At 43.6% G+C, this 22,634-nt stretch overlaps 1 protein-coding gene across 1 annotated transcript in view; it reads right to left on the bottom strand.

Annotated features, from left to right (window-relative positions):
- Positions 1-22,364, bottom strand: part of ARHGAP35 (Rho GTPase activating protein 35) — a 64,538-nt gene extending 42,174 nt beyond the window's left edge. Inside the window, exons 1-2 of the mRNA XM_056846207.1 lie at positions 18,565-22,364; positions 4,753-4,897 (exon numbers count right to left, since the gene is read on the bottom strand). Of these exons, the coding sequence (XP_056702185.1) occupies positions 4,753-4,897; positions 18,565-22,257 (3,838 nt within the window). The 5' untranslated portion in view covers positions 22,258-22,364. The remainder of the gene's footprint in view (positions 1-4,752; positions 4,898-18,564) is intronic.
- Between the last annotated feature and the right edge of the window lie 270 nt (positions 22,365-22,634).

The raw sequence follows: 22,634 nt of genomic DNA, 5'->3' as shown, positions 1-22,634 counted from the left end.
ATATAGCCCCTTTGAAATTCCATTACATTTGTGTGTATAGCCTGAGGTTTATCATAATATTCTCTCCCTGGAGGAGAAAACCTATAATGGCAGCAGGTCATAAAAGAGACCCAGTTTGGGAATATTTTATTGAAGTTCCTCTTCCTCGCAATAATTTCATAATTAACTGTCTATGTATTTCTAATAGTATAACCAAATCAGTAATTTTTGATATAACTCTAAAAACTACTCTGAAAATTTATTATTCCAAAAATGAAACCTTCATCTGGTTGTAAATATTATTATACCAACAAGAATGAGTCTTTCTGTAAAAAAACATGATTTAAATCAAGTCTTACTGACTAGTGATTTAAATCGATTTGATTTAAACCAAATCCACCCTGTTTAAAACGTCTTTGACTAAAAAAGGACCTTTGCTTAATTTGGTAGCAGGCTTTCAGGCAAATGTTTCTTAAAAGGGGCAGATGACAAGCCCCACCTTAGGAGAAGAATCCACCTTCAGGAAGGATATTGTGTACCACAGAATAACTGAGTACTATCTGAAAAACAAATTTACTGGTTTTCTTTTAGAGTTGTTTTTTCCTCTTCTACACAAGCTTGCTCAGATTAATTCTTGGATAATCTATCAACAAAAATGTCCTTAACTGGGCAACTGCATCAGTTATGATGTTTTGGAAGACCGTCGTGTCAACTCACCCGCCTGCACACTGGAGCACCTTGCTACAACCCAGACCATGGGTCTTTGGCGGCCTAGCCAAAGCGCCTAGCTTTAGGACTTGTAACATTTCTCAAGTTGATCCTTGGCTTTGAGATCGACCATCCAACCATAAAACTCTGTGGTGCTTGTTGTGGGCCTGCTCTTTCAGGTTTGCACATCCCATCTGACAGCTGAGGATGACTCTGGCATTCTAGGTAGGGTAGTACTTAAAAATGACTGAGACAATATGGACAAAATGCATGTAATAGGGAGACAATGTTAATGTCTTCGTGTACAGTTCTACAAACACAGATTTTTGTACATTATTTGCCCCACCAGAGTCTGGCAAGAAAATCTCAGACTCCTGGTACTAGAAGTTTTTACAGATTTTTACACCGTCAGCCAGGAATCTGAAATATTTGTTTAGCCCAATGTGAGGCACTGCCTAGAAATCTGACACTGCTCCCTGCAAATAAGGTGGTGGTGCTTAAGAATTCAACATTTCTCCATCCTCTGCTCTAAATCCAAGTGTCTCCATGATATCATGTTCACTGGTGTTTTTATTCCAAGGAGCTGAGAATGGAATACAGAGTTCCTCTCCTTCCCCATGTTATCCTCACAGCCACCACCCCATGAGGTAAGCTAGACTGTGGAGTGGCCCAAGGTCATCCAGTAAGTTTTATGACTGTGGGGAGATTTGAACCCAGGCCTCCTTGAGTCCTAATCCAAAATTTATCCACTAGAGCACACTAGCAGCTTCATCCTTTCCTATGAGTACTGTCAGCACAACCTGTGCCTCTATTTCCACATGATCTACAGAGCTAAGAAAAGGGAAAATGTTATAGCACCAGGAATTTGACATTAGAGCTGGGACAGCTGTGATGCTATCAGCAGGGAATTTCTTCTCACTAGGACAGCAAAATACGGAACTACGTTAAAGACTTGTCCCTACTGCTATTTATACAAAACTGTCAGAATATATTACCAAACAAGTTAAAGCAGCTAAAGGAAGGGATTTTCTATACAACATAGAATCCTTTTTGTTTGTTTTTAATAGCACAAGACACGGAGAACAGGAGCCAGCAAGAAGCAGATGCATTTCTGAAGCATGAGGCAAGCCCCGAAGATTCCCTGATGTTTCAACATTCAAGAAAATCTATGCACGGCTTAACAATGAGAGGGTGACACAGTTGAGATCCACAGGATGCTTTAAAATACCAGATTCAAAACCTGCTGGGATAGAGAGCCACAAGTGGATCTGCCAAGTATTCTAGCCTACTCATTTAGATGCGCTGTCGACAAATCCTTTGAGATTATAGTCATGGTGTAGCTTGGTACTTTGCACCTTCTTGATTTCTTTTATGGCTGCTGATAGAATAACACCCCCTGCCTGAACACCGTCTGTGAACCAAGATCAAGAATATGAAAACTTACCAGTTGCTCCACATTTATGCCCTTAAAGGTTCACGTTCTGCAAGTCCTGCTTGAGCTAATACTGTGGCAATAATGCGCCCCACTTACTGCCCAGGCAGGAATCTGGGTTCTGGAGTCAACATATGGCATACTGGAGTCCATTGTTTACTTTTAATCAACTGCCGGTATCTGCCTGCCCTAAGAAGCCAGGACAAAGCATGGTATCGCTTGCTCCTAAGCGATTAGGACAAAGACAGATGTTATGTTGACAGATTTGAGATTGGGTCCCAGTATTTTTTTTAAATCTAATGGCTGCCACACAGGGCCCCAGTTCAAACTGGAGCTGTGGCATGGGTTAGAAGGGGTTATATACACCTTTTCTCACTGTTAGTCCTGGAAAGAATAAAAGACAGATGGTGCCTGTCCTTTCTGTGCACACACAGTGAACACGCATGTATACATGCAAGTTTTTCTATTAGCTAATCTGTGCGGGGGAGTCAATCTCAATCATGGCTCCACACATCATTAGATTTTTATACAGCTGAAGAAAAGCACAAAGCAAAAAACAAAACAAAAGCCAGCCAATTTTGGGCTCTAGACTTCATGTTTAATTAGACAGAGATGAGCCGAGTTTGCAATTCTAGCAAGCATGCACAAAATGACTCAGGATCAGAAGGAGAATGAAAAATCAAGGGGCCTCTTGCCTATGTTCACAAAAGCTACAAAATTCAGGATGATAACCTCGGACAATTCCGTTTATATTTCTATATATGGATACGTCAAATCCTTAGCATGAACACCAAAACCCCATCACAGTACTATGTTCACCTTGGCTAAGTTTCCTTTAGCTTATGTCTGGGAAGTTTGAACAGAAGCTATTACAAATACATAAGATCCTTCAATTCGGGACTGGTTTGCCACTAAGATGAGCCAACTGCGGTGCTACCCTAAGGAGGAAAGCTTTAGCATTCCTGTCAGGTAGACAAAGCCATGTGCTCACTTCCTTGTGTGTGGGATTCTTGGGAATTCCACTAGAGGTTTCTTGCAGCCAAGGGTTCTCAGCCACTGCTTGAAGAGACACCTGATGGCATAGATGCCTGTTTGCTCCATCCAAGAACTGCTTCCACCTATAAGCTATAGGAAAATCTGTAGACAGAAGGAAAGCTTAATATGGCTAGCATTTACGACAGAGTGTAATGGCCTTTGGTGGCAACCAATAAAGTTTATCGTATCTTATCGCTTAATACCTCGACTAAGGGCAGAAAAGAAGAAAACATTTATTTCACCATTTAGGGTGAAACATTTCCTCCCCCCCCCCCCCAAGAAACAAGGGAAGAGCTGGGGCTTTGCAGCTGACCACTCACTTTGCACGCAGCTGGTCCAGTTATAAGAGTGCCAGGCAGCAGCAGAACACCAATACCGAGAAGACACAGACCAAGAGTAAAGAGTAGCTTCACAGGTCCATTTTCCTCCAGCCCAAAGAAAAGGTTTTCGCAGAGCTGCCCTTTGAGACAGAAAACCAGTCTGACACTGAAATACTGGAAGGGGCTAAAAATAAAGTTGTGGAGGTGAAAATAAGCAGCATATTTACAGCTAGGCTGTGATGGGAACCAAAAAATAAATCAAGCTGCTTAGAACTGTGCTCCTTGATGCAGACATTGCACAAGCCACAGTACAAGCTCCTTCGTCTAACCGAACAGCATGAAGCAAAAGACAGCAGCTCTCTGGTTAAACACCACCTTGTAGTGTGCAGCATTCTCAGGACACATCAAGGTAGAGATTAGCAGTAATCGGAAACCACCCCCACACTTGAGAAAAGGGATTCTCTTTGGACAAAGCTGTGCAAGAGGATTGAGTGGGGATGCTCAGCACACGAGAAATAACCACTTCCAGTGTTTATCCGGTTATCACACTTTCAGTTATTTACTCTGTGGTAAAGATACAACTTAGGTTTTGGCAGCACCTAAAGGATGAGGAGGATTTTATGCATAAAGATTTGGTATTTTTGAGCCTCTGGACTAACTGGAAGCAAAACAAAAGAAGCACAATGTTCATAGATCCACTAACCCACGTAAAAATGGCATGGAATTAAAATGCTCCTGCAGCACAGCAGGCATTTCCTTTCAAACACTGTTGAAAACTGTTCACTGTTCACAAGTGCTAATCTGTGGCGAATTCACTTTGTCTTGAAATCAATATACACAACACAGATAAAAGAACAAGCCAAAGTTATTAAACATTTCCTTGCATGCATGTTTCCACGCTCTCTGTAAAACTGTGCTTGTGTAAAAAAAAATGCTTTTTCAAAACTCAGCCTTAAAAGCCCACGTGCCATTACGGACACTGCAAACTGTTTCAAAGAAAGCGGTCTTTGCCTCCTTTCACAGGTAACCAACTCCACAAACTAGCTACGTACCATTTGAGCAACGGTTGACCAAAATACCTGTGAATCTACCAAAAAAGGCCACCTGCCGGAACATTTGAACCTAATGAACTGCAAAACGTTCCCTACTCCTTCAGCGCACTCATTCTTATACATGCATCGTTATATTTTGTGATGACAGCCAGGTTGCTCACCGAGCTGATTTTTGTCTCAAGTGCCCAACATTCAGTGATCTCCTCTTGCTGCAGAGAGACCTTACCTGTTGCTTCAATGTACTCAATACATCTCTCGATAAAAATGGGAATGGGTTTCTCTGGTGTCACCACAGTGGTCAAAGGCACCCCAAAATAGTTGCTCTCCCACGTTGTCTTTGTGATGGATGGCCGAGGCTTAGGCTTTGGTTTCTGTAAGAAAGAACCCTGCCAAATTAATACACTTGAAAACATGCGCTCTTCGCAAATAAGAAAACCATTGCTTTTAATTTACCAAAGCAGCCAAAATAGGCCAATATTAAAGTCTGATAGATTTAAAAATACCAAAGGTTTGAAATCTTTCGGTTGTTTAGTCAAATAGAAAATGTACTTCTTACCATGGGCTCAACTTGCCATAAACCTATGCTGGTTTTTGCTCAGTAAGTGGCACATCAGCATGCACAACTATATAATATTTTTCTAATTCATAAATAAAATGAAATGTTTTTGAACTGCCAGGTATGACATTCACCTATCACAGAGAATGCTATAATGGATTCCTTTACACCTCACACAGCAAGAGGCTGAAATAGCAGTAACCAGCAGTAAAACAAAATAAATCCAGCAAAATCCTACTAGGAAGTATTCGGTACCTTCTCCTCCAGAGCAAGATGCTCTGGTGGTAACTACATTCTACTCACTGGGGGTAGGAACAGGGGGAAGAGACGGAAAAGTTCTAAGGCCAGCAGGTATTTTCTTCCCACAGTGGATAAAGAACTGCAAACAAATGAGGATTGTTTCAGTCCCAAACAGTTCAATTCAAGCAATGATGTGCCAAGAACAGCTTAGTAAGCGCAAATGAGGGCATGAAGCAGCAGGTTAAGCTACAACTTTACTCTGTGTAGAGCACTGAGGTAAAACCCATACTCCGCAAGGAGGAAACAACTGAACCAGAGGCAAGGAGGACAAGATGGCTAAACTAGACATAATTTAAAAAGCAGGAAAGATGGCAAGGGCAAATGTGATCAGCATTCTTCTCTCAATACGTGACTGAGCGTCCCTCCAAGGAGAGTCACACCAAGAATCCCTGGTACCGAGACAAGACTAGTCTTAAAATTCTTGGTTCTCTTCAGGGCTGCCAAAATATTTCTAAGAGCCAAATATCCAACTTTTGATACCAGCAACACACAAGATTTTTTTTTTGGGGGGGGAATCCCCTCATCCCGGATGCCAACATTATTATTTTTTTAATCCTTGTCCAGGATTTCCAAAATTTTGCCAATGTAAATTCTCTTTTATGCACCCCCATTTTATTCTGCTTCTAGTTTGCAAATGTCACCTCCTTAAGGAGGTAAAACAGTAAAATACAGTGCAAGTAACCACCTACATTTTCTCCTCTATTTTTCTATATTATTACCCTTGAGGTACATGGTGCCAAAAAGAATTAACAGGCTTCCAATTGTGTTTCTCCAGTACTAGTGTTCCTCTTCAGAAACTAAAGCGGCTCTCTTCCTGCAGTGCCCACTTCCAACAGCTGCACACAATAAAAGGGTAGATTTACAGCACTCATGGATTTATGAAACTAAGAGAAGGGGTTAAACAAGGCAGAGCACATTCCTCATGAACAGCTCTGGAATTTGTCTGATAACATGTATGAGGAATTTTTTCCCGACACAGGCCTCACACATCAGACAGAGAGTGGGGCAATTCCTGATATATGAATTTGAGAATCCCTTTCATTGGTTTCTCCCATTTTTTAAAAAAATCTGTGAATATCCACTATTGGCAGGTACAGGACATAAATAACTTTACACAAAGACAGTTTTCCCACTAGAAGAGGTAGATGGCTGGAAACCTGGAAGAAGGGGGACACTCTGCAGCAACTGAAAAGTTTCAGTATGTGGTATATGACTGTCACAAGGAGGCTTCCAGCTTGACAAAAGAATCACACAAGAGGCGGGCAGGTGTCCTGTTATTTTGAGCCCAAGCGGAGATTAACTTGCTCCCAGCCAGCAGCTTCCCTTGAGGACATCTGTGGAACCATGTGGCCCCGGGAAATCTCCTTCCCCCCTCCTCCATTGTCTATGCCCTATTCCCCCAACTGAAAGCGATCACTTCCTGTTTAGTCTGTTTCCATACAATTTCCTCTTCTCAAGCACTGGTGGCAGAAGAATACTTTGAGCAATGCTTCTTTGCAAAAACAGGGAATGGGGGTGTGTGGTAATTTGTTTTCAGACAACAGCTACAGAAAAGGGCTTTTCTCTCTGTGTGTGTGTATAATGTATATAAAACAAGCCGAATAGTGAATGAGCCAAAACCCTATCACTTGGGAGTCAAGGGATTTAGTGACACATGGTTTGCCACATGCTCTGCTGCTTGCTACAACACAGCACATATGAAAACCTTTGTTACTCTGTAAATAAAGTCCCCTATGGCAGATTATGTTTCAAGATTAGATGGAACAAGTTCAGCATATGCCCTTTAGGAAGCTGCCTGCAGGAACGCCCTGACATAGTTCCTGCAGCTACAGAAGGCTCACCACTAACACAAGCCCATTCAACAGGCAATACCAGCAAGGACATACATTTGATCCTGCCCCCAGTACACAACAGCATGAAATCCACCTCTTAAAAGTGCTGGCTATTTTGCAATCAGCATCTTGGGGGTTAAAAAGGGAAGGAAGATCTAGTGCTGCAATAAAACAAGAAAATATGGTTGAGATGATTCCAATCTGTAAAAAGCTTTTACACTGTACATCATTTTAATGATGCACAGATGGAATACAACCAACTACAGGTCCTAAAGCTATGATTTCCTCCTACTTCTTAAAGGTGGGATACAACGTTACAGGGCAAAGGCTAAATTAATTGGCAACTTCTCCCATCGTTTGTCAACAGGAGAGGAGTTGGGGGAGAAGTGACAGAATGCCTGGCACAATGGAGCTATTCTTTCAAAACAGGCAAGGTCAAACAGGATCGGGATCTCCCAGCCCCATTTCCCTGGCCAGAGTACAGTACGACAGAGCAGATCCGTTTAGGAATGCCCTGCCAGAGTCTCTTGCAAAGCCAGTGGAAGGTGGCAAAGAGCAAGGGGGAATGGGCAACAGAAAAGACACAGCTGCTAAGACACCTAAGGCTAGCAGTAGAAGGAGGAAGAGAATTGGAGTGGGCAGTAAATGTTAACAAAACAGAACATACATCGCAAAATGTGTGAAAAGTGACCTTTTCTACTTTATTGGCCCCAAATCTCTATCAGCCTACCGTTTTATTGAGGCTGAAATGTCACAGTGCATGAGACAACACAACGTGCATACTGACAACCAAGATTCCTTTTTTTCCTCCCGAAATCAAACTCACACATACTCCCATCAGCTGATGTACTTGGAGACGGATACAGGAATAGTCAAAAGAACAACACACTGAGCACTGCCCTACTGAAGAACACCTCTTCTCCGTCTCTGACAACTAGGGCATACTGAGACATGAAGGTGGAAGGCTGGGCCAGGGAAACTGTTCTGCAGAGGAAAAGAGATTTCTCTGCTGTGGCAACAATTCTTGTGGAGAGAGTTCTGATTATCCCCAGAAGTACCTTATGGTTCAGCTCATAGCAGCGCATGATAACAGCTATGACCCAGTGACTGAATCTCTGGGCTCAAGTAAAACAGGAAAAGGTCTGCATACTTCCTGAAAAAGAGCAGTGCTGTCCAAATAATGTCCTTCCAGAGAACACAGGGCCCTCTCTACATGAGCTCAGGTTAGGGAAATAAATAGGGAGGACTGGGTCTTGCTTTAGGTGGAGCTCAGAGAAAGCTTTTTGCAGGAAAGATGTCTACGCAAAAAAACTGATTTGACCCTGCGAATATGCAAATAAAGAGAGCTCTCTGGACATGCTTACTAAATAAATTGGAACTAGCAACATAATCTTAAAGATTAGGTAGCCAGGGTTTCAAAGGGCTTCTTAATTAGCTGGGTGAAGACTAGCTTTAAGACCCATCTTGGTGGTGCAGTAAAGCTTAACATGGGCCTTGAAAAACTGCTCCACTGTGTGGCTGAACAAACAAGAAACAGCCCTGCACCAAGTCATGATGTAGAGATGGCCGCTTAGATAGACCTTGAGACATGAGTGTCCTAGGAAAGAGTGATGGAGAAAGCATTCTAGGATGGAAGCCACTGGAGAGGTAGACAGATCCCATCCCTACACAAGCAAAAGTATTAAAGGACCATCTCATAGAGCCATCTCGAAGATTGTGTCCTAGCACTGAGAAGCATCTCCCTTAGGGAGTCTGAGAGTGATACTCCAGAACTATCTTTCAGGACAGTTGGCTCAGGGAATGTATGTTTGAATGTAGAATCCTGCTATTGTTCTGTGACAGTAAGTCTGGGACCTCGGTCAGATGGAGAAGATGGAACTGACAGGTAAAGTACCTTGGTGAACCAAGGTTGCCTCCACCAGGAAAGAGTGATTACAATGCAATTTGTGCACTCCTTGTTTACCTTCCTGATGACTCTGCAGATGAGTGTGATAGGAAGAAAGACACAGGATTGGCATTCTGTCCAGTGTAGGAAGAAGGCATTACACAGGGAAGAAGAAGAGTTGGCTTTTATATGCTGACTTTCTCCGCCACTTAAGGAAGACTCAAGCCGGCTTACAATCACCTTCCCCTCCCCACAACAGACTGTGGGGTAGGTGGGGCTGAGAGAGCTCATGATAGAACTGTGACTAGCCCAAGGTCACCCAGCTGGCTTCATGTGGGGAAACCAGATTAGCGTCCGCCACTCATGTGGAGTGGGGAATCAAACCCAGTTCTCCAGATCAGACTCCACCGCTCCAAACCACCACTTTTAACCACTACACCATGCTGGCTCTCCCCGCCAGCCTCCCTCTGATGCAGAACCTCTGGCACTTGGTGTTGTCTAATGAGACAAGTAGGTTTACCTCCAGTGTGCCACAGCAATGGAAGACATGTCTCAGATAAGTCCTGGTCAGGGACCATTCATGGGCAACCACCCCATTGTAACTGAGCATATCTGCCAGGGTGTTGTCCTTGCCAGCTTGGTATTGGTGTAATGTGCTGAACCTGCTGGTTCTCTGCTGCAGGCTAAGGAAGGAAGAGTGATGGAGACAGTGCCAAATTGTTTATGTAGTATTTTGTGGCCTTACATACTAGACCCTGCAGCTTGGACAGGAAGGCATAAAATGATGCAGAAAACCACGAGCTCCAGATGATTGATATGGAATGGTCTCTCTTGGGACAAACATGGCTGCTGAAGTAGGCAGAGGCACAGAGAGAGTACCATACATTGTCATCACAGAGTTCATAGTCATACACTGGAGCCCAAGTAGTAAGGAGGATAAGCAAGGGAAGAGAGCTTGAAACTGTTTGGATCATACGTATGACACGGAGGTAGCTCCAGGAGTCTAGTGATAAGTTCCAGGAAGAACCAGGGCATTGTGAGCAGGATGGAAATCTGCCTCCTGAGTGACTCTAGTGGCAATGAGTTAGGTGAGGGGGTTGGAAATAAACCCATGGGGAAGGATTCCAGTTACTGGATGTCTGAAGACTGAATAGTGTCAGACAATGGGGTTCTCAGAATTGGGATGATCTCCAGAATCAGACAATGAGGTTTTCAGGATTGTGATGATCTCTAGAATCCAGTTCGAGTAGTACTGGGATTGGGTCTACCAAAACATATGGGGAAACATCCACACCAGAGGCCACAGCAAGGGTGGAGGAGCTCATCTCTATTCATCTTCCTTAGGTTGATGTTTCTTCTTCCTTGGTTCCAATGGTTCTCAGACCCATCTCTTCTGCCTCAAATCTTGATTAGTCTGCAGTGGGTTGGGTAGAGTTGGTATGAATGGTTTCAGCATCAGAATGTGGATCAACAGCACACAATACTGAGGATTCTCCAACTGTACTGCAGCAGGCTCCCAAAAGGCAGCTTGGAGTCAGGAAGTAGCACCTTGCCTTTTAAGCAAACACAGCCACCACCTTTAAAAAGGTGGTGCCAAGATGCCACAGAGAACAGAACTAGGACAGGATAGAAATGGTGGAGAAAAGGGGGGGGTGTACTTATATGTGTGAGTTTGTTTTGGGGAGGAGAAAAAGGAATTTTCTCCGAAATCAAACTCACACATATCCCCAAACACTTTTGTGATAGAAGAAACGACTGAGCAGGAAAATGCGACTCCTCTCCCTAAGGCACGTGCAATCGAGCGGATGTTCATGCTTAATAACTCTAGAAGTTTCCCCATCACAGCTCTGCACAGGCCTGACGCCCAACATGATGCACAGAGACCTCGAAGAATAATCGCTGCTGCTCCCCAGAGCATCATCTAGAAACCTTCTTAGTGTATGTTTCCATTCCTTATTAATGAAGCAATTATATCAAAATCCATTTGCAAGGCACAATTAACTCCCTAATATGAAACTACCATCAAATCATATTTAGCTTCTTCACAGAAACCACAGCTCTTTTATATGGAATTGTTCAAAAGCCCCATAATTTTCCTAGGAATTTTACAGTCCTTACATGGAGGGACATACTCACTCTTCCTTTAAAGAGGAGTATACAGTGCTATTCATCTCTATCAATGTCAGCAAACTGCAAATGTGCAAACACTTTGCGTTCTTCTGTATATATGCCTTGATAGGTTTCTCCAACTCATTGCAAAAAGCCAGTCTCCTGACTTGTTTCCTGCAGACAGCTCCTCTCTGGTCTTCTTTAAGTTGATCCTTGGCCCCTTGACTTCTACAAAGAACCACACCACCAAAATCTTGCACCTCGCTCTACTCACACTGGCCATGGAACACCTCTCATTAAATCCCAACAGGGGCTTCCCGTCCACACTTCTAGGATACCTCCTTACCTCCAAAGCCCTTGATGGACTCCCCTCACCTTTATCTCTTTTGCTTTCATATCCCAATATATCCCTACCTGTACTCTTCTACCTTCAAAAATCTGTAGGTTGCCTACTGCTTCTTATGCCTGGAATTGTCTTTCAGGCCATCGTAACGATGCTGCCTCTCTCTCTTCCGTCAAACCCTTCCTGAAAGCCCCACTATAACATAAAGTCTCTGGCACAGTGCAAGTGAACTGAATGCATATTCTTCTCCAGTTAAGGCAAACTGAAGCACCAAATTTTACATTGCAAGTTCCTCTGTCAAGGGACATGGCTTGTTACTATCTCATAAAACACCACACTTACCGATGTATATGTAACTAAAAATAGTAATAGTGTGATTTGCCGGCTGCATAGAACACAAAGAAAGGACATTTAAACATATTTGCTTTAAAAAGCACCAAAAACAATGCCAGGATACGAAGATTAAAGGAAACACCTGAGGACTCAAAGGTGTCCATAACAGTGGGGCTCCTTAGCTTCCTAAGAGAGCTGCCTAACAACCTTAACAAAAAACTGTCTGCTCAGCCACACTCAATCACATGGATGCCCTAAAATGTGTGAAATAAATCAACGAGCTGCAGGGTACAGAGCTGCCATAAAACACCAGAATAAGCTTGGACAGCTAAGCACAGAAGCCCAGGACACGGAGGCCTGATATACTTATGAGCAAGACCTACACATTAATCTTGAGAGATAAAAAGAACTGTACAGATAAACTCCACACTTAAACGATATGAAACTTCCAGAAATCCACTCCAATGCGGGGGGTGGGTGGGTGTTGCTTAGATCTTCAATTATTAAATATAAGCAAAACTAGAGTTTAAATGAACAGGACAGATGCAGCCAATGGTGTACGATGGACTGAAGAGCACTGCACCAGATGACTCTCATTCCCCGTTCATAGGTGTTACCTGCTTGCCTCAAGCTCAAGGGCAACTGGGAGCGAAAACCCAGTTACCTGTACTGTTTTGCACACTGCACAATTATCATACTGGGTTAGAAGTTCCAATTTATCCAAGGGACATCTCCACAGAGAAAAAGAAAGATTTCTAGTTTTATTATACAGTATTCATTGAATTTTCTTCCGTAAGGGAACAGAGTAGATGTTGGAAAAGCTCCAGGTTTTCAGCATCAAACAGGTTTCGAAACCTTCAGTAAATGTGTTGCCTAGCATTCAGGCAGGGGTTCCAAGGTCAATGCGGTTCTTGGTTTCTATCAAGACTGCCAACATGAGGATCAGTTGATGCTAGTATGTGTGCTAGATACCTACCCAACAATGACCTTGACTGGGACCAATTCATGAATTTCATTTGGTAATGGTGAAATTTAGCATTCTAATTAGTCATGAGTGGCAAGATAGTTTCAGGAGGGTAGCCCTGTTAATCTACAGCAGAAGAGCCAGATTTGAGTCCAGCAGTACCTGAAGAGATCAATGAGATTTTCAAGATATGAGCTTTTGAGAGTCAAAGCTCCCTTCATCAGATACAAGTCGGAATGGAGATCCCTGAGTCTTTATAGCCCAGTCAGAGGGACATGGGTGGTCAGAATAATCTACTCACTTTGGGGCCACAAACTGGGGAAAGCAATGGGGTGGACCCAACCACATTAAGAAAACTTAAGTGCCATTAAGTTTTCTTAAGCAGAGGGTAGTGGTTTTTGCCAACTGCTCCCTCCCACTGCAGACCCCCTGCCTGAAGGTCTGCTACCCCCATGGAACAAAATTGCAGGGGGCTAAATAGACTGGAGCAGGAGGGGGGAAGCACTGAAATTTGCCATTTCTTTGTAAGAAAATGTAAGAGCAGCTTAAATTTCCTTAACTGCATGGCTGGATCCATCCTAGCATATTTGAAACAGATTAAACAGTTCACAAGACCATGATTAAAATGTGATTCTTCTGCTGCACTTAAAACAAGACGGCTACAGCAAAATTTGGTCAGTCCTTCCATACGCAATTGACTTCGACCATATGCTGAATCAGCTATTAAGCTTGCAGTCTGGGAATGCAGATAAAAAGGGAAAGATTTATCATGGAGGGAAATCAATGTGACAGAAGAAAGTAGAAATCCATGACCCAAGCATCTAAGAATTGGGCTGATGAAGTTGCAGGCGACAGAACGTTTAAATCTTTAATAACCATGTTACGTGGATGATGTTAGGATCGCAATACTGCCTAGCCTAAAGAGAAATTGGTTTGGGGGAAGAGGTATTATGTGAACCAGGGAAAATGATGTACTCTAAGCCTCTTTTGCCAAGGGAACAAAGTGTATGCTCACTATTTGGAACACTTCCAAAAGACACTTTCTGCAACTGGGGGGGGAGAGGGGGCAAGAGGATTATCAGCAAATGTCACAGCTGAGCTATAAAAAGTGGCAACATATCATTAAAATGAGTACAGTCTGAGAAACCAATCAAGGTGTCAGGAAACAGACCAAACTTATGATTTGGAGGCAACTCCCTTGTATCACTATCAATGCATTCCCTTCCTTAAGAGTCAGCAATCACACTCATCTCACCCCATTAAACAATCTTGAGACTCCAGAAGAAAGCTGTTCCCAACCTAATGGGATGACTACAAAGAATACAACTTGCACTGTGGCAAGAGCCACCATTTGATGAGATGCCAGGAGACTCAGCTGTGGGATTTGGAACCTCACCTTAACAAGCTGGCCTTTGAAAACAGGATGATACAAAGGAAGTTGCCCTTAGTGCATTTGCCAAGCTCAATCAGCTTCTGGAGAATTTTAGTATCAACTGTTTGGAACCTGACCCATGGAGTCCCTCAAAGCCCCTTATTCCTGCCAATGCTCTTTCACTTCTAGGTCAGGCCACTAAGTGAGACTGTAAGTAGGCTCTGGGGTTGTTGTCACCAACAGACTGACAACACAGAGCCCTGTGTTTCATTAATGAAGCATCCTGCAGCGGTCCTGAATCAGTACCTGAAAGCTTGGTCAAGTGGCCGAGGAGGGAATAAACCGAATTCAGACTAGACGAAAGTGATGCGGGTTTGGAAGGCCAATGTTCTGAAAGGGACCCATCTAGCACCCCCAGAAGGGGCAAATCTCTATCCAGCAGAACATGCGAAAAGTTATGGGGATGTCTTCAAGGGGCAGCACTATATAGAGCATGTTACAGTAGTCCATGCTGGAGGATGCAGTAAGAGGAATTAGTTTAGCTAGGTCAGCTGAGTCTAAAAAAGGAGAACTGTTTATACATTGCTTCTTTGCCATTGCATCCAATTTGGGTTTCAATTCAAAGCATGTGGATACTTTACAGTAGCTTGAGTTGCATGTGATTGAAAGAAAGCACTCATGGCAGCTATAGCAACCTGCTTCTCGAACAGCTGAGTGAGTATCCACATGTTTTGAATTGAAAACTCCTTGAAGACATTCCAGAAGCTTCAAAAGGCGCTAAATGCAGCAGCTTGTTTTTTGATAGGAGCAAGCCATTTCAAACATATCACACCTATTTTAAAATAGGTTGCCTATTGGCTTCTGAGCTCCATTTAAATCCCTTCATAGCCCATGATCCACATACCTGACAGATTCATGTCCCTATCTAAACCTGTACACCAACTACATTCCCCCACCAGCTCCTGCAGACAGTATCTTCTAAGAGAGTTGTGTGTTCTGCCTTTGTCCATGCAGGAGCTTTCTCAGTTATAGCACTAGCTTTGTATAATTTATGGGTTTTAAAAAATTTTTTGGGTGAGCTTGTTCTATTTGGGGGGGGGGCTTTTTGTTAAGTGCAAAGCTTTAACATTTTTCTAACAACTGTGATTCTGTATCATGAAATTCAACTGATGGCTTGAATTTTTTTAGACTGGTTTATTTTAATATTTTTATAATATGTATAACATTTTGCTATTCTCAATATATGCCTGTTGGCGTATAGACTGTACACCACTTTAAATTACTTATGAGAAAGGTAAGATACAAATGTTTGTATATATTATCTAGTCAATGAGCAGTTTTTAATAGCTGGAATCAAATTATTGGTGCACCTCACCACCGAATGCCCATAACCAAAGTGAATATCTAGCTCAGGGTTCCCAACACAGTGCTCACAGACACCTCTCTTGGCACCTGCCAAGTGTTTTTAGAAAGTGGGTGGAGCCAGGTGGGGCTTTTGCGCAGCAGGGTTTCTGACTGGCCATTGGACATTTGATTGACTGCAGATTTTTTAAAAGTTGCTTTGGCAGCAGCTGCTACCCCAGCACAAGGATCTTCACTGTATGACTGAAGATAATGTGTTTGTGGAAGAAAATATTTTTAAATATGTTCATTTTAAAAGGCATCCTGTTAAAAAGAGCTTCTGCCTGAAAAGCTGCAGAGTTATTCTTTGAGTTACAATGAAGTTACATTTTCCAAGTTGCTATACCTCTTGCAGCAGTCATTTTGTAGTTGGCTCCACCTGTTGTGCCCATCATTCAGTGTCAGAATTCCAATGGTGCCCACAGACTCAAAAAGCTTGGGGTACCTGATCTAGCTTATGGGGATGAACTTCCAGGGTAGTAGGATAGGATTTTGAAGCAGGGCATCTCATTTTTGGAATTAAGCATTGAAACCCAAAGAGTGGGCTACATGCTGAAATCCAAACCATGTTAGCACTTCAAACTTCTTGGGTTAATGGGCATATTCTTTATAAGTGGGAACCCACCAAATATTTCTGTTTATTCTTTATAGGTGGGAACCCACCAAATATTTCTGCTTCTCTTTATTGTGCCTTTTTACCGGCTAGGCAAGTGTCTGAGATGGTCTTCCTGTACTTCCAATGGAACTTGAAATTAACAGAAGAGTTCAATTTACTTAATTATTACATCAGCACTAAGCAACAGTGATTTTGCCTGGCAGCTGACATGCACGCCCTCTGCTGGCTCTGGATCAGCTTAGCACAGAGCCACCTCCTCCCAGACCCTTCTCCCCCCCACCCCCATTTTTTGAAAGCATTCCAGTTGAAGTTTTCATTCTAATTTCTGACTAATGTGTTAAAATACAACACTTTTACAAATGATACACCTCGAAACTGCTGACAGTAGTGAGGGTGGAACGTCTCCCCTTAGCTCCATTTCCAAATCTACCTTATTCCTTGGTTCTTGTAGGTTCTCCGGGCTGTGTGACCGTGGTCTTGGTATTTTCTTTCCTGACGTTTCACCAGCAGCTGTGGCAGGCATCTTCAGAGGAGTAACACTGAAGGACACTCCTCTGAAGATGCCTGCCACAGCTGCTGGAGAAACGTCAGGAAAGAAAATACCAAGACCACGGTCACACAGCCCGGAGAACCTACAAGAACCAATGAACTCTGACCGTGAAAGCCTTCAACACTACCTTATTCCGTTCAGCAACAGCCCAAAGCAGTGCTTCACACAAAACTCACCTGCACAGATTTTACTGCTCCACCCTCTGGAAGGGAAGGGGTTAATGACATTTGCTCTCTTTCTGATCAAGGCTCCTAGTGGGAGATCTGAGAAATTACTGCAGGATTCAGACCTGTTGCGGGGGGGGGGGGGGTGTCATACAAAAAAGGCTTTTAAGCTTATTCTACTATTAATTTCCACTGTATGAAGCCGCAGCAGAACTATTTTTATATATAAAAGAAACATACAATAATAGACTTTTTTTAATTGCGGGAGGGGGGGAAGCTCTAAGCTTCCTCAAAGACTTTTTACCAGTTTAGCCTGCCTTTGTTTTTGGGTTTCCCCTCCCCCTCTCTTCCAGGAACAGGACTCTAATGCCAATGAAGAGAAGTATACCCTGCTGGCAAGGGGACAGCTGCTGCAAGTATGAAATCACCACTGTTTTGCAAAGCAGTCACGACATTGTTTAAAGAGACAAAAGTCTTTGCATGAAAGAAATGAACCTACTTTTGTTCAGTAGCTCTTTATTTTGTGTTGCAATGGTGGGGGGGAACCACACAGTTCTAAAGCCCAGGTTAAGAAAATAATTCAAAGAAAATGAAGCCTGAAATATTAAACTTATGTGGGAAAGGTAGCTTCCTTTATATATCCTATTTACAGTGTGAAAACTGCAGTTTAATTGGCTTCTCTGAATGTCTTAGGATAGCTACGCCAGACATTCCTATCTTCAGAGCTCCTGAACTGTAAATTCGCAGATTGCATTCCTTATCCTTCAAAATTCAGTACTGCTTAAAGCAGGGGTCCCCAGCCTTTTTGAGCCTGTGGGCACCTTTGGAATTCTGACACAGCGTGGTGGACACAAATACAAAACAGCTGCCGCAGGAGGTGGAGCCAGCCACAAAATGTCAAGGATTGAGGTTATGCATAACTCTAATAGTAACTCTTCAACATTTCAGGCAGAAGCTCTGCTTAACAGGAGGCCTTTTAAAATGAATACACACAGTCACACAGTGGAGACCCTTGTGCTGTTGTGGCAGGTGTTGCGGAAGCAACTTTTCAAAAATCTGCACAGCCAATTAGATTCCCAATGGCCGATCAGAAGCCCTGCTGGGCAAAAGCCCTGCCTGGCCCCAGTCATTTTCTAAAAACCACTTGGCGGGCGCTATGAAAGGTGCCTGTGGGAACGGTGGTGCCCACGGGCACCATGTTGGAGATCCCTGGCTTACAGGGACCAGCTTCTCTTTTCCATAATTAGCTTTTTTGATTCAGGCTTCTAAAAAAATAATCTTCTCCTTACAGCATACTTTTCATACAGATAAGCAGGCACATCAGATCTACCTTCTTGATCCAAGGTCAGCAGCAGCAGCCATCCCAAAATAAGCATACTAATCCCTACTTTTGTGTTTCTTAGCAGATTTGGGGCAAACATCTGGATTTATTACAAAACTGCTTGCCTCTATTCCAAATATTCTTGGGATATGAAGGACTCCCCTCAGCCCTTCAGTTCCCCAACTGTACCCAACTTTCAAAGGAAATATGAATCTGAGTTGAAGGTAAAAGGCTGTTGATCAAAATCTTTCTCACAACTTTAAAAGACTCTGAAAAGCACTAAATGTATTACCTTTGTGGTCCTCCTCAAGCTACGCAAGATGTTCCTTTTCCTTGGATCTTCATCAGTAGTTTCATACTGAATGATAGCATTATCTCCTTTGTATCCTTGGGAGGTCTGGTCTTCCTCTTTCTTTCTAATGGGCCCCAACTCATCATCACTCCCTACACTAAAACTGGTCCTGTAACTGGCAAATCTCCCAAGCCTCGAACACTTTGTCCGATACAACACTGGTTTGCTAATGGTGGACATCTTTCGGCCACGTTCAAGCGAGCTGGTGTCCATTTCACTGTCTGAGCCATTCCCACTACCATTGGATTGGGTTTTGTTAATATTACGAATGGTGATGATTTTGCCTTGGGTGCTGTCTTGAGGCACAGAGTAGATATTTTCCTCCTCATTCCTCGGTTTTACTACCGCATCCATGGGCTCCGCATAATCAGAAGGGTCAAAGCCATCTGTGGGTGGCCAGCTACTAGAAGTCACAGACTTCCTCTGTCCATCCCTATGCCCTTGATCCAAGTAAGAGAGATCCCCCTTTGTAATATCAAAGTGGACAGGGGGCTTTGGTTTCACTGGCGGAGGTACTTTGTTGTTCAATTTGCTTTCAAAAGTGCTCAAAACAGAAAAGACAGAAAGACCATCGTTCCCCTCCAGTTCCATGGAAAGTTTAGAAAGATCTTTGGACAAAGTGGGCATAGATGTATCCTCTCTGAAAGGGCTGTAGGTTGGAGGCTCGATGTCCTCTTCTGAATCCTGAAGGTTTGAATTACACAGAGGAGAGCCAGCCCGGGGTGAATTAAATACTTCTTCTGTTGTACTGCAGGCTTCTGCTGCATTATCATACATATGGGTGGCTTCAATTATGGTTTTTTTGTCTACCACATCCTTGAAAAATGGGTGAAAAATCTCAAGTTTATGTTGAGGGTGACTACAAGGTATGGTTGTAAACTTTCCAACTATATCTTGGGCAATTTCATCTCCCTCTGTCAGCTGCTCTCTACTTAAATCGTTGTCTAGGACATCTATGGAACCGTCAGTGAGAGCCACTATCTGAATGGGGACAATGTCCTGTACTTCACAAAGAAAGGCACGTAACATAGCCAAGGATGCTTTACGTTTAGCAGAATAAAACAAAATGTAACCGTGGACCAACCAGCTTTTCCTAATGCTAAATGAGGAATGGTATGAAAGTAAGGACAGCTCGATGCGCCTCTTGTGTGATCCGACCAGAAGTTCAAGTAACACAGAATTGCTACTGCCACACTGGGAAGGCCTACAGGTTTGGGACTGAAGAATGGGCAGAAGGATGTCATCCACATTGAAAGGATCTCCACACAACAAGCACATGACGATCCGAAGGTCGACATCGGCCAGATCTTTAATGCTCGCTGTTGAGCTCACAAGGTTTAAGTTGCGCTTGGAGTCCAGCAGCCCTTTCAGGACCTGACTGATCTGTTTTTCGTTAATGTTGCGTCCATATCCAATACCAGCAGAAGCAGGGTCAAGGAAGACACACTGTAGCTTACTGGCAATCTGCTGTCCTTGCTGTATTAAGCTGTGCAGTGTTTCCCCACTGGTATCGCCTCTTTTGTTCACTAGTATCAGAGTCAGGGGAAGATGAACTAAGTGGTTGTCCCTTCGGCCTAGAGTCGACTCCCTACTCTTTTCAATACTTTCAACAACATAAGACAGGGATTCCTTAGAGTTATAAAGGCAGAGGCAACCATGTGGCTGAAATGTTGGCGTCTGGAAAGAATTAACAGGAAGCCTGACATTACCCTCTATTGGTCTCAAGGACAGCTCATACATTTTTCCATCTATCACGTACTTGTCATCGTTTGTGCAAAGAGCTCGAATCTCATTTGCTAGCTCTCGGGCAAGCCCATCTTTACCAAGAATCACTAGATTGATTCTATCAATATTGGAATCTGAAAGCAAGTTTTTCTGATTGCGATCAGACGGCCTTATAAACCTGGAGCTTATCAAGTGCTCGATTTTAGCATCTATGCAGGCTGGACAACTGGGGCAGGTTTCTTTCGTTGGGTGGTAGACAAAATGAATGTGCTTCAGAATCAGAGCATCTCGTTCAGCCTGCAGCTTCTGCAACGCTTTAAATCTTTGCTCTTCACCCAACACATCCTGGATGACACCCATTTTCTCCTTGCTGGGTTTGGCATCAAGCTCCAGCTCATAGAACAGTTCGGAATATTCTAGAAGCAGCTCTTGAAACTCCTCCTTTGCCTTCTCTACGATTTGCTTTTGATGCTTACAATAAATATCCATGTAAACAGACTCTTCAAGCCACATATAGAAATCTTCATTCATGATGAAACTGCGCGCCTCTTCCCAGGGTTTTCCAGGCGTTATGAAAGGGGACGTCTCCAAATTCTCTTTGAAAGACCTTCTCATTTCTGCTCTCTTCCTCTCGTTCCTCAGCTTTTCTAGGTGGGCTTCGTAGAGCTGCTGTGCAGGCAAGGTCTCCATCAGATCAAATGGAATGCGCTCGTTCTCCATGTTGTCTATATGACTGGTGGCGTCCCAGGGAGTCTCCTCAAGAACAACAAACCATTTTAAGAAGTCTGGTTTAGTCTCCAACTGCTTCTCCGCTTTGATGCAGCTCAAGTGATTTATTTCATCCAGGTCTGGAATGAGGGCATCAAACGCAAGAGGCAGAGTGGCAAGGTACATTTTCCTCCTACGCTCTATATGCTCCTGTTTGAGGCGATGGATGTGCTGCAGGAAGAGCTTCTTGGCTTTCTGTGTCCCTTCCAGATACACATAATCCTGATACTCCGGGGAGGACTGCATCTTCCGCGAGACATTTGACCAAGTCTCATTGTGGTTTTTGACGATGCGACTCACCAGCCACTCATACTTATCTTTTGCAGCAGCGATCTGCTGACTCTGCTGCTTCAAAGCCTCAAAGTAAGGGATAATTTTAGTCTTCCCCCGGCTCTTGTCGATCAGCTGCACCAAAGTGCTGAAAGCCAAGTCAACGTTCACATTGGATCTGGCAGACGTCTCCACCACCTGGAGGTTCTTCTTGCTTAAAGCAAAAGTGTGCGCATCTCGAATGTACCGCTCCACACCTTCGTCACACTTTGTCAGAACCACCACAATGGGCTTTTTTGTTTTTGTGAGCTGATTGTACAGGTTTGAGACAAACTTGACCTGATCGTCAAAGCTCCTGTTCATCCCCCTGCTGACATCGATGCAAAGAAGAAAGCCATCTATCAGCAGCTTCCCATCTGGCATCTGCTTCTGCTCAAAGTCCTGCTCCAGCCCAAGCTGATCAGTGCAAAAGTACATGAGTTTTTCAGCCGATGCAAGTTTGGTGGCAGCTGCCCTTTTGATGTAGGGCTGCAGGGCCGTGCTGCGGTGAGGCTGGAAAGTCTGGTCATCAATAAATTCAGTCTGTTCCACAATGTGCATTTTACATTCCACACAGTCCTCCAAGGAACGTACCACTTCCCCCCAGTACAGGAAGTGGTCATTGTTAACAACCCTGCCTCCGAAGTCACTCGTGCTGAGAACCGAAGTGTGGTCCAAGTGGAAGTCGTCCGCCCTGGGGCGCACAAACCGGTTGCAGAGACAGGACTTCCCAATGCCGCATTGCCCCTTCTCTTTTTCCGTTCCAGATAACCCCACCACACTGATGTTGTAGGTGGGAATGCGGACATCTTGCTTCCTTGCCATCATCATCGTCCAAACATCCTGCCACACTTGGCTGCTTCCTAGAGTATTCGTGTCTTCTGGACCCCAATACAATCTCAAAAAAATGGCTGGGTGACTATTTCCAATCCAGACGGACAATCACCAGGGCGACAAGGACAGCTGTTCCCATGTTGCATTTGCCAGCAAGCAGCTCAGTTGTCGCCAATCCTCACAACTGGACGGACAGCATTTCCTCCTAGGGAAAACAAAGCAAAAAGTCTTAGGATGCTTGAAGTCAGAGCACAAGGAAGATCTTTAAGTACAGTTTTTAAATCATTCAGGTGCCAAAGATGAGACCAAATGATAAAAAGATACACATTGAGCTTTAAGGATATTCACCTAGATAGGAAGGGAGTAAGGAACCG

This window comes from Euleptes europaea, chromosome 3 (genome assembly GCF_029931775.1).
Source record: "Euleptes europaea isolate rEulEur1 chromosome 3, rEulEur1.hap1, whole genome shotgun sequence".
NCBI classification, from domain to species: Eukaryota; Metazoa; Chordata; class Lepidosauria; order Squamata; family Sphaerodactylidae; genus Euleptes; species Euleptes europaea.
The sequence above is the reverse complement of the archived record's forward strand: the minus strand, read 5'-3'. Positions and strand labels throughout refer to the sequence as shown.